Below are 15,624 nucleotides of genomic sequence, written 5' to 3' on the forward strand. Positions count from 1 at the left end.
AGGCGACCGCCATCTTTGAGGCTTAGGAAAGATGCTCGAGTCTTTTATAGTTTCCTAGTGCAGAACAATGACGAACACAGCAGGATGGAACTGACGGAATCAGAAGATTTCCCTTAATATTGAGAAATTTTTCGCTAAGAAGAAATAAGCTTGACTATTTGAAATGCTGTGCGCAAGTCAAGGCAACCAAGGGAACCGGAATCTACTACTACTGTTTGTTACCCTCGCAGCCTGGGAGACAGGGAGTGCCCAGGTTCGTTATTCAGTTATGGAGGAGGCCAAACATGGCACCTTCGTGGGCCACATCGCCCAGGACCTAAGGCTGGAGCTGCAAGAGCTGGTGCCCCGCCTGTTCCAGTTGGATTCCAAAGGTCTTGGGGAACTTCTGGAGGTAAATCTACAGAATGGCATTTTGTTTGTGAATTCTCGGATCGACCGGGAGGAGCTATGCGGGCGGAGCGCGGAGTGCAGCATCCACTTGGAGGTGATCGTGGACCGGCCGCTGCAGGTGTTCCACGTGGAGGTGGAGGTGAAGGACATTAACGACAATCCTCCTGTGTTCCAGGGGACACAAAAGAATCTGTTTATCGCGGAATCCAGGCCGCTTGACTCTCGGTTTCCACTAGAGGGCGCCTCAGACGCAGATATCGGGGAGAACGCTCTGTTGACTTACAGGCTGAGCTCCACTGAGTATTTCTCTTTGGAGGTACCAACCACCGACCAACAGGTAAAACCTCTCAGTCTTGTATTACGCAAACCTTTAGATAGGGAAGAGTCTCCGGAACTTCATTTAGTGCTCACGGCCACTGACAGAGGCAAACCTGAGCTGACTGGCACCGTTCAGTTACTCATCAACGTGCTAGACGCCAATGACAACGCTCCAGTTTTTGATAGAACACTCTATGCTGTGAAATTAGCAGAAAACGTCCCTAATGGAACGTTGGTAATTAAACTTAACGCCTCAGATTTAGACGAAGGCTTGAATGCGGATATTATTTATTCATTCCCTAGTGACGCTTCTCCTGATATAAATTTTAAGTTCTACATAGACCCTGTAAGTGGGGAAATTACAGTTGCAGGACACATCGATTTTGAAGAAAGAAAAACCTACAAAATCCGAGTAGAGGCGACTGATAAAGGCTCCCCACCCTTGGCTGGTCACTGTACAGTTCTTGTGGAAGTTTTGGACGCTAATGACAATGCTCCTAAGTTGACTATCAAAACTCTCTGGCTCCCCGTCAAAGAGGATGCACAGCTGGGGACAATCATCGCCCTGATCAGTGTGATTGACGGAGATGAAGGTGAAAATGGACAGGTGACCTGTTCTCTGACGCCTCATGTCCCCTTCAAGCTAGTGTCCACCTTCAAGAATTACTATTCGCTCGTCCTGGACAGTGCCTTGGATCGTGAGAGCGTAGCGAACTATGAAGTAGTGGTGACTGCGAGGGATGGGGGCTCGCCTTCGCTGTCGGCCACGGCCAGCGTGTCCGTGGAGGTGGCCGACGTGAACGACAATGTGCCCGCGTTCCCGCAGCCCGAGTACACGGTGTTCGTGAAGGAGAACAACCCGCCCGGCTGCCACATCTTCACCGTGTCGGCGCGAGACGCGGACGCGCAGGAGAACGCCCTGGTGTCCTACTCGCTGGTGGAGCGGCGGGTGGGCGAGCGCGCGCTGTCGAGCTACGTGTCGGTGCACGCGGAGAGCGGCAAGGTGTACGCGCTGCAGCCGCTGGACCACGAGGAGCTGGAGCTGCTGCAGTTCCAGGTGAGCGCGCGCGACGCGGGCGTGCCGCCCCTGGGCAGCAACGTGACCCTGCAGGTATTCGTGCTGGACGAGAACGACAACGCGCCCGCGCTGCTGCCGCCCGGGTCTGGCGGAGGACCCAGCGCGGTGAGCCAGGTGGTGTCGAGGTCCGTGGACGCGGGCCACGTGGTGGCGAAGGTGCGCGCGGTGGACGCCGACTCGGGCTACAACGCGTGGCTGTCTTACGAGCTGCAGCCGGCCGCGGGCGGCGCACGCAGCCCGTTCCGCGTGGGGCTGTACACCGGCGAGATCAGCACGACGCGCGCCCTGGACGAGGCGGACGCGCCGCGCCAGCGCCTGCTGGTGCTGGTGAAAGACCACGGCGAGCCGGCGCTGACGGCCACGGCCACCGTGCTGCTGTCGCTGGAGGACAGCGGCCAGGCGCCCAAGGCCTCTTCGCGGGCGTTGTCTGGTGCAGCTGGTGCAGAGACGGCGTTAGTGGATGTGAACGTGTACCTGATCATCGCCATCTGCGCGGTGTCCAGCCTGTTTGTGCTCACGCTGCTGCTGTACACGGCGCTGCGGTGCTCGGCCCCGCCCAGCGAAGGTGCGTGCGGGCCCGTGAAGCCCAGGCTGGTGTGCTCCAGCGCTGTGGGAAGCTGGTCTTTCTCTCAGGAGAGGCGACAGAGGGTGTGCTCTGGGGAAGGGCCGCCCAAGAACGACCTCATGGCCTTCAGCCCCAGCCTACCTCCGTGTCCTGGATCTGTAGCCAAGGATCCACAGGCTTCTTTGGACTCCCCTGGTAAGGTGGGTTATTCTAATATTTTATTTTTCATTTTTGCATTCCGTCTTGAAACATATCTTAAGTATCTTCTAAGGTATATTAGAATGGTTTTCATCCATTTATCCTAGTTCTGCCAGGATGTTTAAATTTATTTGCAAAAAGTGAATATCTTTATTTATTTTTTTTGAGTTTTTTGTTTGTACTTTAATAGAGAATTATTATAAACCATGGATTAAACAGATATTTATTGAGACTGAATTCATTTTGTTTAGAACCTGTTCTGGGCATATTGAATTCCTGATCCCTTGTTGCTACCTTAGCTGAAAACTATTAGGTGTAAACAGATTTGGTCGTTACACTTTAAGTAAACGGCAACACCATTGTAAACTATGCATGGTGCTGTAGTCTTAATTCTTTTGTTTTTAAGCAACCTCATAGCAGGTATAGTGAGTGGGCTTCCCTGGTGGCTCAGATGGTAAAGTGTCTGTCTGCAATGTTCGATCCTTGGTTCTGGAAGATCCCCTGGAGAAGGAAATGATAAGCTACTCTAGTACTCTTGCCTGGAAAATCCCATGGACACAGGAGCCTGCGGTAGCAAAAAGTTGGACACGACTGAGCAACTTTACTTTTACTTTACTTTACTAGAGCAGGTATATGAGTAACCATGACCTTGTTAACTTTGTAGTTGTCTACCTTTTTGGAGACATGGTGGTCAGCACTAATTAGTATCTGTAAATCAATGAGCAACTTCCTCTATACCTAGAAAAGAGAGGCTTTACTTTAGGAATCTGGTTTTGAATATAAGTGTTTCAAATATAACTCATTCCCTCTTGTTAAAAAAAATTTTTTTTTACATTGTCTGACAGTGTAGTTCACAAGAAAATGTTGTTTAAGAATCTTTTCTACCACTTAGAGAATTTCCTGAAATTCATGTTTTATCTGATATTGAAAATACTTCCTGAAAGGTACTCTCTTTCCTCAAGAAGACTTTCTGCTTTTAATTTTTTTTCTGTTAGTGATATAATAATGCTCAAGCATTAAAAATATATCTACATTCTGCACTTTGAATTCTCTTGAAAGTAACTGTATGGAACTTAAGCAGTTTAGAAGAGGATTTTTTTTTCATTTAAATAGTCCAAAAGACAGAAATCTGTAGATGAGGTTGTATACCTTTAAATTTATTACATGTAAAAGTTACATTTCTTGGACTGCGGCTTGTGAGTTTCAAATTGGTGGTTCTCCACACTCTATGGTTAGTCTGAACATTCATTTTCTTTTCTAATTTATATTTTAAAACTTCCTTTATTCTTGCATTGTAGTTTTGTAATGCACCTTGTATTTCTATTCAGAGATTTTATTCTTTATTGTGTCAGGTGTTTTACAAGGTATTTCTTAGTTAAAAACTCAGCAGAGGAAAATCAGAATGGCTTTGAGAGTACAGCCACCATATAACCATATATGTGCTAGTAAAATCTCTTAAAATAAAACACTTCAGTGCTTTTCTTTTTTCCAAAGAACACATTTGGTATATGCTACAAAGCAATCTACTTCTTTTAATTCTGTTTATTTCAAAACTTCAGTATTTTCTGAACTCCTGTCATAAAACCCATGTCTATTGGCATAACTCACTTTATATCCAGACTTATACTTTCAATTATTTCTGTCTGTGTACTTTTCAGTTTCCATATGCCGGCTGTATGTGGGTCCAGGTATTTGATTATGCTATATGGATTGAGGGATACTAGAAATGTCATTTGCTTTCCCCCTAAATTCCCACCACTCTTCTAGTATCTTAGACCTAGTATTATTCATTAAGTACTTATTACATCTTCTATAATTATACATTTTATTCTTTATCATTTTTAATTGTATCAATGTAATTAGTAATTTAGTCCCTTATACTAATCTTTTATTCCCTCCCAGAATACGGGTTATCATTGTGTGCAAATTTTCAAATCAGTAAACATCTTACTAATTGATTTTTTGGGTCATCAGGAAGCATGAGCACAGTATATTTCAGGGAACTGGGAAGTTCCAAAACAGGGGGAAAGTCCAAAACAGAGAGTTGAGAGCTTAGAAGACACTTCAGTGTTTCGCCTACCTAGTAACTATCCCTCTGTTTATCTGTAGATAACATTCTTCACTTTAAGCCAGAATCACGAGACCAACAATGAAGCTCCCCTATGCCAGTCCCTGAATTGTAGTGTCAAGATAGGGCTAACTAAAGTTATGACATTTAGACACTTTTGAGAGTGAAAGGGGCACTATATAGATTTATAGAAGAATGCAGACAAACATAGAGGGTATCCAGGCAGACTGGGGTCTGTGGTCAGCCTCAAAACTGAACATTCTGGTTCCCAGACATCACCTCAAATTTCTGAAATTACCAGTAAAATTTGTATTTTAACAAGCATTCCAGGTAACTCTTATCCAACTGAAGTTTTAGATGCAATAGCTCTAATGAGTTGCTTGGGAAAGTAGATTCTTATTATTTGACAAGATGTAACTTAACTACACTACTTTTTATTCATTATTGGAGATTTATATTGGGACATTTATGCTATTAATTGGTTCAAAAATGCTCATTAACAGCAATGGAATTTACCTTATATCATTATCTTGTGTTGAGATGATTAATCAATGATAAACTTATTTTTAAACTTCAGATAGTATTGATAGCTCACACTGAACATTGCTATTATGGATGGATAAATGAACTCATTTAAATTTTTATTATGTTTTGTAAGAATAGTAACTCTTAAAATCAGGATTTGAATAGACTTTGACACTAGAATCATTCTAGAGGGGTATAGGACCATAAAATCAGAATTTAGTAGCATACATACATCAGTGAATTAATTGACCCTCATTTCTATAAATTTTCATATTCATAAATATTCTATTTCCAGCTCTTAATAACTGTAAGAGTTCAAAATTATTGATTTCTTTAAAAAATAAAAACATAATTAAAGAAATTATCCTTTAGATCAGACAAAACTCCTAAGTTTTCCTTTTTGGAAAAGGAGAAACTTCAGGTTTTATCGTTAGTGTAGGTGTATTAATTGAGAATTTCAGTTACTGAATATTTGATTCCAAGAATTTTGAGATAAAATATTTTTACCACAGGCAATGAAAAACTATTGAAACACAAAATTATTAGATAATGCCAAAACTCTATATTTGGGGTATTTGAAAAAACATAAATATGACAAAGATGAAGTCTCTGAAAGTAGAAATCAAAGTATAAAATTATTTTATTTTAAATCATAATTAAGATTTTTTGCTCATGTAAGATGTGTATAAAAAACTGAAACTTCCCCCTCTATAAGTAACTTCTCAATACAAGCACTTTTCTGTTCCTTAAAGATAGGAACACTGCTCAGCCTGTGCAGTAGCAGTAGTAAAGGCTTTATAGGGTGACACCATTCTATAGGTAACAGTTTTTCCCAAAGAGCCAATTTTGGTCTTGAACATTATGAAAACAAGGTGGCTAAAGTGAGCTCTGAGAGTAACAGCCATTTATGAAACATTCACTGTCCTTAAAGTACTATCCTAGGCACTTCATATATCATAATTCATGTGACCACCATATTATTATTGATCTTCTATGAATGTTATCAAAGTGAAACTGAGATGGAGAGGTTAGATTATTTTCCCTAAGCCACACAGCTAGTAAGTTGAAGACTAGGAATAAGAAGAGAGGAATTTCTGATGTTGAAGCCTGTGACCTTCTCTCTGCATCCAGTGATGATTGGCATTTAGAAGTTGCAAATACCTGACAGAGAATTGATGATTGAAATTAGTGTCTGAATAAGGTTTATTTAATATCAAGATAATGATGAAGAGAGTGAATTGTGTTAGAAGTTGAAGAATTAAATTCGTTATCCAACAAAATGCTAGTACACTCAGTATTATACAAATATGAAAAGTTATCTTCAAATTTAGCTAATGGCAATCATGGTTGGAAGGAATTACTTCTGGGTGCTTTGCCATTCAAGAAAATGCTGCACTGCATATGGACAATGATTATTATATACAAAAGAAACATGATGTGTCTTTGAAAGTTCATAAAGATACGAATTTGTGAAAATAGAATGAAAAGATACGAATGAGTTGTTAAACTCATGGAATTGTACTTACACATTAAGCCACCGGATGTCGCTGTCTTCCACAAAAATGGCTTTTCAGAACAGACTCATAATGCTGTTTCTCAAGGACGAGGAAGGAGCTACATTCGGAGATCTCAGTCATTTCGATAAAATTGAATGTAAGATATGGAATAGGAAAATTCGGAGCGTGCGGGTGTGTTCTACACGACCCAGTTATTGATTTGTAAAACAGAAGAAGGGTATGATGTTGGTCTACAGACCCAGCGGTCTGAGCACCCGGCGCCTGCTTCTCTCCTTTCTGTTTGTTGCAGCTTGGGACGCTGGGAGCGGCCAGGTCCATTACTCGGTCGCGGAGGAGGCTAAACACGGCACTTTCGTGGGTCGCATCGCTCAGGACCTGGGGCTGGAGCTGGCGGAGCTCGTGCCCCGCCTGTTCCGGATTGCATCCAAAGGCCGCGGGGACTTTCTGGAGGTAAATCTGCAGAATGGCATTTTGTTTGTGAATTCTCGGATCGACCGGGAGGAGCTGTGCGGGCGGAGCGCGGAGTGCAGCATCCACCTGGAGGTGATCGTGGAACAGCCGCTCCAGGTATTCCACGTGGAGGTGGAGGTGAAGGACATTAACGACAACCGGCCGGTTTTCTCCACCTCAGAACAAAAGCTCTCAATTCCGGAATCTCAACCGCTTGACTCTCGATTTCCTCTAGAAGGCGCATCTGATCCGGATATTGGAGAGAATGCAATGCTTACTTACGGACTCAGTTCAAATGAGTTTTTCACTCTTGATATTATAAACAAAAAGGACAAAGGCAAATTACCAGTGCTTGTTTTAAGCAAACTGCTGGATCGTGAAGAAAACCCTCAGCTTCGGTTGTTATTAACGGCAACTGATGGAGGCAAACCTGAACTTACCGGATCTGTTACTCTGCTGATCCTGGTGTTAGATGCCAATGACAATGCACCTGTATTTGACCAAACCGTGTACGAAGTTAAGATGTATGAAAATTCAGCGAACCAGACATTAGTCATTTGGCTAAATGCTTCTGATGCGGATGAAGGGATAAACAAGGAAGTAATATATTCATTTAGCTCTTTGGTTCCACCCACCATAAGAAGGAAATTTTTAATTAATGAAAGAACGGGAGAAGTAAGAATCAACGATGCCATTGACTTCGAAGATAGTAACACTTACGAAATTCATGTAGATGTGACAGATAAAGGAAACCTACCCATGGTTGGTCACTGCACCATCCTAGTGGAAATCCTGGATGAAAATGATAATTCACCTGAGGTGGTTGTCACTTCTTTGGCTCTCCCGGTGCGAGAGGATGCTCAAGTAGGTACCGTCATATCCCTGATCAGTGTGTCCGACCGTGACTCTGGCGCCAACGGGCAGGTGACCTGCTCACTAACACCTGAAAGCCCCTTCAAACTAGTGCCCACCTTCAAGAATTACTATTCACTCGTGTTGGACAGAGTCTTGGATCGCGAGAGCGTGGCGAACTATGAGGTGGTGGTGACTGCGAGAGATGGGGGCTCGCCTTCGTTGTCGGCCACGGCCAGCGTGTCCGTGGAGGTGGCCGACGTGAACGACAACGCGCCCGCGTTCGCGCAGCCCGAGTACACAGTGTTCGTGAAGGAGAACAACCCGCCCGGCTGCCACATCTTCACCGTGTCGGCGCGGGACGCGGACGCGCAGGAGAACGCCCTGGTGTCCTACTCGCTGGTGGAGCGGCGGGTGGGCGAGCGCGCGCTGTCGAGCTACGTGTCGGTGCACGCGGAGAGCGGCAAGGTGTACGCGCTGCAGCCGCTGGACCACGAGGAGCTGGAGCTGCTGCAGTTCCAGGTGAGCGCGCGCGACGCGGGCGTGCCGCCCCTGGGCAGCAACGTGACCCTGCAGGTGTTCGTGCTGGACGAGAACGACAACGCGCCCGCGCTGCTGCCGCCCGGGTCTGGCGGAGGACCCAGCGCGCTGAGCCAGGTGGTGGCGCGGTCGGTGGGCACGGGCCACGTGGTGGCGAAGGTGCGCGCGGTGGACGCCGACTCGGGCTACAACGCGTGGCTGTCGTACGAGCTGCAGCCGACCGCGGGCGGCGCACGCAGCCCGTTCCGCGTGGGGCTGTACACCGGCGAGATCAGCACGACGCGTGCCCTGGACGAGGCGGACGCGCCGCGCCAGCGCCTGCTGGTGCTGGTGAAGGACCACGGCGAGCCGGCTCTGACGACCACGGCCACCGTGCTGCTGTCGCTGGAGGACAGCGGCCAGGCGCCCAAGGCCTCTTCGCGGGCGCTGTCTGGTGCATCCGGCGCAGAGACGGAGTTAGTGGATGTGAACGTGTACCTGATCATCGCCATCTGCGCGGTGTCCAGCCTGTTGGTGCTCACGTTGCTGCTGTACACGGCGCTGCGGTGTTCGGCGCCGCCCAGGGAGGGCGCGTGCGGGCCGGTGAAGCCCAGGCTGGTGTGCTCCAGCGCTGTGGGGAGCTGGTCTTACTCTCAGCAGAAGCAGCAGAGGGTGTGCTCTGGGGAGGGGCCGCCCAAGACCGACCTCATCGCCTTCAGTCCCAGTCTTCCGCCGTGTCCGCAACCAGAGGTGGAAGTGGAAGAACAGTCCATTGGAGGCGACCACTCTGTCAAGGTGGGTTATTGCTTTTGTATTGTCATGCTTTGCTGCGTGAATATTTTATTTTACCCCGTTTTCCCGCCTCAAATATATTTCTTGCAGGATCTTTATCTTTTGTCTAAAGAACTTATATTTCTATAAAATATCTCAAACATTTCTTGTAATAAGTTTTGTAATATTGTTTTTTTTTCTTCTAAAAATTCACTTTGTATTTTTACAGTACCCTCTGCATCACCTTTTGGTTGATACTCAATTTTTAGTAAATGCCATGTATAGTAAATTCATTTATATTTTCCAGTACAAATATTTGGTGTAGGTTGTAGGTTTTGATGTTTTTTCCAAAAACCAGTATCTTTTTATGTTACAAATATTTGTAAGAAAAGTATTATTAAATCTAAAATTTGAAATGACCCTATTGCATTAACAGAAAGACTGCTATGATCAACTCCCTTTGTGGGAAAACTGGGTTTTGCTCCTTAAATAAAGAACATGTGTAGTGCAACATAACTTTTAATGCATACTTGAACTTTAGTGTTTACACCTTGGAGTATGTAGACTGGGAGATAGTTCATGAAATATGTCCTAATCAATGGAATTAAGTGTTTTGGACTAAAAATATTTTTCATTTTTGTTTTTATTTATTTTATACTGATTTTACATTTTAATGGGACAATATCTTCCAGTGGCTCTGTTAAGATAAATATATTTTTTATCTTTTAAAATATTTGGTTGTACTGAGTCTTCATTGTTGTGTAGACTTTTCTCTAGTTGTGGTGAGTAGGGCTTCCCCTCTAATTGCTGTGCATAGGTTTCTCATTGCAGTGACTTCCCTTTGCAGTGAATTCCCTTTGCAAAGCACAGGCTTTTGGGCTCATGAGCTTCAGTAGTTGAAGCACGTGGGTCAGTAATTGCCACTTCAGAGCTCTGGAGCACAGGCTCAGTAGTTGTGGTGCATGGGCTTGCTTGGCAGCATGTGGAATCTTCCCAGAGGAGGGATGGAACCCATATCTTCTATATTAGCAGGCAGATTCTTTACCACTGAGCCACCAGGGAAGCCCTACACAAATATTTTTAACAATTCTGTGGACAGTTGCTTTCATTCAATTCAGAAGGACTGATTTTTAGAATGAAGTCATAATAATTTCCTGAGTCAAGGATTACTCTCACCCCCTCCCCCTGGGAGCCACCCAGCTTGAGTGAGGGATCTTAATTTCTCCAGGAGGGATGGAACCAGAGCCTGCTGCTGGGGAATTACTGAATCTTAACCTTTGGACCACTAGGGAAATCCCCAAGGATTGCTTATAACATTCTTGCCAAAAAAGGAGTTAGTCCATTTGTTTTGAAACTATAACATCTTATTTTTATAACTCTGTTTAATGTGCTCTGTATTAGATGGCATTAAAATGAGGCAAATTATTAGTATCCCTGGCTCTCAATGGCTTAGCATTTGTGATAGCCTGTTTCAAGATGAGTGAAGAACCCACAGGTTTATTAATATATTGTAGTAATTTAGCTATATGATAGCCTTGGAATGTGGGAGCTTTAAAAGCTATCATTCATATGTTCTTAATCAGTGAAGCAACTCTTTAAGCCAAAAGTGGAACAGATCTTCAGCATGCAGTCATTCCCGTAGGAACTGGAGTATTTCTATCAGCAAACATGCAGAGGTTTATTTTCTTGTCATATCTCTTTCTGAATTTAGTCACACCTATATGCTAAAATTTTCCTGCTGTCTTTTAGGTAAATATGTTGGTCTTGAATATATGGTTTCCACAATTAATAAAAGAGAAGTAATTAGAATGAAAAATCTTTGGCATAGATTTATAATTATTGACTCACTAGTTTATAAAGTGTTCAGGATAAATATTGTAGCTCACTTTTACATGAAATGTGAGATTTCTTTGGATAACTACTTATAATTTTTTTAAGGGGAGAAATGGGATTTTCCAAATGACTGTTCTCTTCCTGGAAAGATGTCAAATATTGGATAGTTGGCTCCTTATCAATCTTGAGAATGAGTAAAACATTTTTTCTAAAACAACACTGATAAGCTTTATTGCAATCAATGGATAGTTGTTATGCAGATTTCATTGTTTTAAAAAATTTTGAGATAAAAGAGGAAAACAAAACTGAGTGATTACATGATATTTAGAATGCTCTTTACACCCTAGTCTCCTTAAGCCAATTTTGGAATAAAATGGGTATGAACAAAGTGACAAATATAATTTGGATTTCTGATCAGTATGGTTTTAGGGGGATTAGAAAGATTATTTTTACAGATAACAGTGGATATAACACAAATTTAAGTTGTCCTTCAGGATGGAAATGACGACATTCACCCTGGGCAAATTTAGTAATTGAAAAAAACTTTTAAATGAGACCAAGATAAACATGTTTCATATTTCCAGGAGTCAGTATTTGGTAAATTCATTAACATCAGAGCAAATAAGTTTTTGGACAACTTAGAAGTTTCATATTAGCATTGATTCGAAACATCATCATGTTGAGAAGGTAACAGACAGTTGGCATTTTGAGTTATCTTGTACACAACTGGACTAAATGTTTAGAGTAATTTAACACATTATAAGGTTTAAGCAGTAGAAAATTATAGTGTTAGCAATTAAATAAACTTAGTAAGAGGCCATTCAAAATGATCAAGTTCTGAAAATCTTTAAAAAACCGTATCACTAGTAACTTAACACGGATTTTTTTCACGTTCATATACGTAATAGTGCAGTAGTATGTTCTCTTAGATGACTGTATCAAAAATAGAACTCTTCTTGGAATTCTAACTTCTAAAACCAAACCACCTTTAAAGAGTTAGTGGTCACACACAAGAAATGAAAGAATTAAAGGCTGACAAAAGCAGACTAATATGAAGGAATCAAGGAAGAAGCCAAGTAAGTGAAAGAAATAGTATGAACGCCAAACGCACTTCCACTTTGACCCACAGGATGTCGTTGTTCTCCAAGGAGAGGATTGTTTTAACGGAAAAAAGTAAAGATCATTCCCGGAACAGAAAGACCCGTCACTGTTCCGGTGCTTTAAAGACTATACACACACCCATATTGTTAAGATTAGTTGGGATATCAGGACTAAGACTCAAAAGAAAGATCTCGAAAGGACTACATATTTCTACTCAGGAAATGTGATTTACTAACCAGGAGCGATGTTAGCTACAGGATCTGGTGGCCGGCGAGCCCGGCGCCTCCTGCTCTCACTTCTGCTTCTCGCAGCCTGGGAGACTGGGAGCAATCATGTCCGCTACTCAGTCTCCGAGGAGGCCAAACACGGCACCTTCGTGGGCCGCATCGCCCAGGACCTCGGGCTGGAGCTGGCGGAGCTGGTGCCCCGCCTGTTCCGGGTGGCATCCAAAGGCCGCGGGGACCTTCTGGAGGTAAATCTGCAGAATGGCATTTTGTTTGTGAATTCTCGGATCGACCGGGAGGAGCTGTGCGGACGGAGCGCGGAGTGCAGCATCCACCTGGAGGTGATCGTGGACCGGCCGCTGCAGGTGTTCCATGTGGAGGTGGAGGTGAAGGACATTAACGACAATCCTCCTGTGTTCCCAGCGACACACAGAAATCTCTTTATTTCCGAAGCTAGGGCTCTTGAGTCTCATTTTTCACTAGAGGGCGCCTCAGACGCAGATATCGGGGAGAACGCTCTGTTGACTTACAGACTGACCCCCAACGAGTATTTCTCTCTGGAAGTACCGAGCAACGATGAGCAGGTAAAACCGCTCGAACTAGTACTAAAAAAACGTTTAGACAGAGAAGTCGCTTCAGAGCTTCTCTTGGTGCTCAAAGCAACGGATGGGGGCAAACCTGAACTGACAGGCTCTGTAAAGATAAACATCACAGTGCTGGATGCAAATGACAACGCCCCAGTTTTTGACAAAGCAGTTCATCGTATAAAATTACTGGAAAATGCAAGAAACGGCACATTGATTATTAGACTTAACGCCTCAGATTTGGACGAGGGTTCAAACGGCCACATTATTTATTCCTTTGCAACTGATGTATCCTCTAATACAGAAGCCTGTTTTCGCATAGATTCAAACAGCGGAGAAATAAGAGTAAATGGAAAAATAGATTTCGAAGAAACTAAATTATGGAAACTTCAAATAGAAGCAGTTGACAAGGGAAATCCTCCAATGTTTGGTCACTGCACAGTCTTGATAGAAGTCTTGGACATCAATGATAATGCTCCGGAGTTACTAGTGACGTCACTGTTGCTTTCTATTCCAGAGGATGCTCCACTAGGGACAGTCATCACTCTAATCAGGGTAACCGACCGTGACGTAGGTAGCAATGCCCAGGTGACCTGCTCACTAACACCCCATGTCCCCTTCAAGCTCGTGTCCACCTTCAAGAATTACTATTCGCTAGTGCTGGACAGTTCCCTGGACAGAGAGAAAGTGTCAGAATATGCTCTAACACTGATCGCGAAGGACGGGGGCTCGCCTTCCTTGTCCACCACGGCCAGCGTGTCCGTGGAGGTGGCCGACGTGAATGACAATGCGCCCGCGTTCGCGCAGCCAGAGTATACCGTGTTCCTGAAGGAGAACAATCCGCCCGGCTGCCACATCTTCACCGTGTCGGCGCGAGACGCGGACGCGCAGGAGAACGCGCTTGTGTCCTACTCGCTGGTGGAGCGGCGGGTGGGCGAGCGCGCGCTGTCGAGCTACGTGTCGGTGCACGCGGAGAGCGGCAAGGTGTACGCGCTGCAGCCGCTGGACCACGAGGAGCTGGAGCTGCTGCAGTTCCAGGTGAGCGCGCGCGACGCGGGCGTGCCGCCCCTGGGCAGCAACGTGACCCTGCAGGTGTTCGTGCTGGATGAGAACGACAACGCGCCCGCGCTGCTGCCGCCCGGGTCTGGCGGAGGACCCAGCGCGCTGAGCCAGGTGGTGGCGCGGTCGGTGGGCACGGGCCACGTGGTGGCGAAGGTGCGCGCGGTGGACGCCGACTCGGGCTACAACGCGTGGCTGTCGTACGAGCTGCAGCTGGCGGCGGGTGGCGCGAGCAGCCCTTTCCGCGTGGGGCTGTACACCGGCGAGATCAGCACGACGCGCGCCCTGGACGAGGCGGACGCGCCCCGCCAGCGCTTGCTGGTGCTGGTGAAGGACCACGGCGAGCCGGCGCTGACGGCCACGGCCACCGTGCTTCTGTCGCTGGAGGACAGCGGCCAGGCGCCCAAGGCCTCTTCGCGGGCGTTGTCTGGTGCAGCTGGTGCAGAGACGGCGTTAGTGGATGTGAACGTGTACCTGATCATCGCCATCTGCGCGGTGTCCAGCCTGTTTGTGCTCACGTTGCTGCTGTACACGGCGCTGCAGTGCTCTGCGCCGCCCAGCGAAGGCACGTGCGGGCCGGTGAAGCCCAGGCTGGTGTGCTCCAGCGCGGTGGGGAGCTGGTCTTTCTCTCAGGAGAGGCGACAGAGGGTGTGCTCTGGGGAGGGGCCGCCCAAGACCGACCTCATCGCCTTCAGTCCTAGTGTTCCCCCAGGTTTGAATTCTGGAGATATTGGAGACCAACAGGAGTTTTGCGAGAATGTAAGTACAGTAATTCTGGGATGTATCATGCCTATTAATGTCAATCACGTAGTAGTTCACCAACAAATTACTACAAGTCCATTGCTTGAAATATTTGTTGTCTTTTTCTTGTGATGGCTTATTCTAAAGCAGAATGGAAATCCAGTCATTTTTATTTCTTTTCACCGCAATCTTCTTAAACACACTTGAGAATATTTAGTTGTTGGAAATAATAATAGTAGTGATGAAGTAGACTGTCACAGCTTCCTGTAAATGAGCAAGGCTAAGTCAGCCAAGAAGGAAAGCATCACTGATGGAAATGGAGCATGTGGGTGAGGCTCAAATATTCTACTTCTCAATTTTGCAGCAAGTTCATTCTTCCTGTTTATTTTTTATTCTATATTATTTGGTACCCTCCACTCATGTTTGTGCCTTCAAATTTTCTGCAATAATTCATAGTTCCATAATTTGGTTAATTTGAGTTTAAACATGTTAGAATTCTTACCTTTCTATAAATTTCTGTATTACTGTCAGGCATGGGCTGTTAAGGTGGCTTAATTTTATAAATAATTTCATTTCTTTATAATCAATAGCATGCTTCTTTCATAAAGTAGGTAGAATTTTAGCCTTTTTTAAGGTACGATTTTAGTTTTTTGCCTTTAATCCCTTCATGATTTAAACTTTTCTTCATAGTCTTCAGATGCTTGAGATATACAAACTATTTTTTTCTAATATAATGATGGGTTTGCTAATTTCCCAGTAGCTTGCTGCTCTCCTCCACGTTAATTTGCTGATTTTTATTTGGAAGATTTATTTGAGCATTTATTATACTTC

General features: G+C 44.9%; 3 protein-coding genes across 3 annotated transcripts in view; all 3 read left to right on the forward strand.

The window, feature by feature from the left end:
• Nucleotides 1-163: 163 nt before the first annotated feature.
• On the forward strand, nt 164-4,702 carry LOC138441611 (protocadherin alpha-9-like). Its single transcript, XM_069592725.1, has 2 exons — nt 164-2,546; nt 4,659-4,702. The coding sequence occupies exons 1-2, from the start codon at nt 164-166 to the stop codon at nt 4,700-4,702; spliced, it is 2,427 nt and encodes an 808-aa protein (XP_069448826.1).
• A 2,029-nt stretch (nt 4,703-6,731) lies between these two features.
• LOC138440397 (protocadherin alpha-C2) overlaps nt 6,732-15,624 on the forward strand; it is a 145,767-nt gene continuing 136,874 nt past the window's right edge. The window contains exon 1 of the mRNA XM_069589854.1: nt 6,732-9,275. Coding sequence (XP_069445955.1) covers nt 6,879-9,275 — 2,397 coding nt within the window. The 5' untranslated portion in view covers nt 6,732-6,878. The remainder of the gene's footprint in view (nt 9,276-15,624) is intronic.
• LOC138440606 (protocadherin alpha-10-like) lies at nt 12,430-15,498 on the forward strand. Its single transcript, XM_069590285.1, has 2 exons — nt 12,430-14,811; nt 15,484-15,498. The coding sequence occupies exons 1-2, from the start codon at nt 12,430-12,432 to the stop codon at nt 15,496-15,498; spliced, it is 2,397 nt and encodes a 798-aa protein (XP_069446386.1).

Source organism: Ovis canadensis, chromosome 5, assembly GCF_042477335.2.
Source record: "Ovis canadensis isolate MfBH-ARS-UI-01 breed Bighorn chromosome 5, ARS-UI_OviCan_v2, whole genome shotgun sequence".
NCBI lineage: Eukaryota > Metazoa > Chordata > Mammalia > Artiodactyla > Bovidae > Ovis > Ovis canadensis.

What these genes read in the sequence shown, in the direction of transcription:
- LOC138440606 (XM_069590285.1), top strand. Translation starts at nt 12,430, where the DNA reads ATGTTAGCTACAGGATCTGGTGGCCGGCGAGCCCGGCGCCTCCTGCTC.
- LOC138441611 (XM_069592725.1), top strand. Translation starts at nt 164, where the DNA reads ATGCTGTGCGCAAGTCAAGGCAACCAAGGGAACCGGAATCTACTACTA. An exon ending in GGCTTCTTTGGACTCCCCTG is followed by an intron (nt 2,547 to 4,658) that starts GTAAGGTGGGTT and finishes GTTTATCTGTAG; the next exon opens with ATAACATTCTTCACTTTAAG.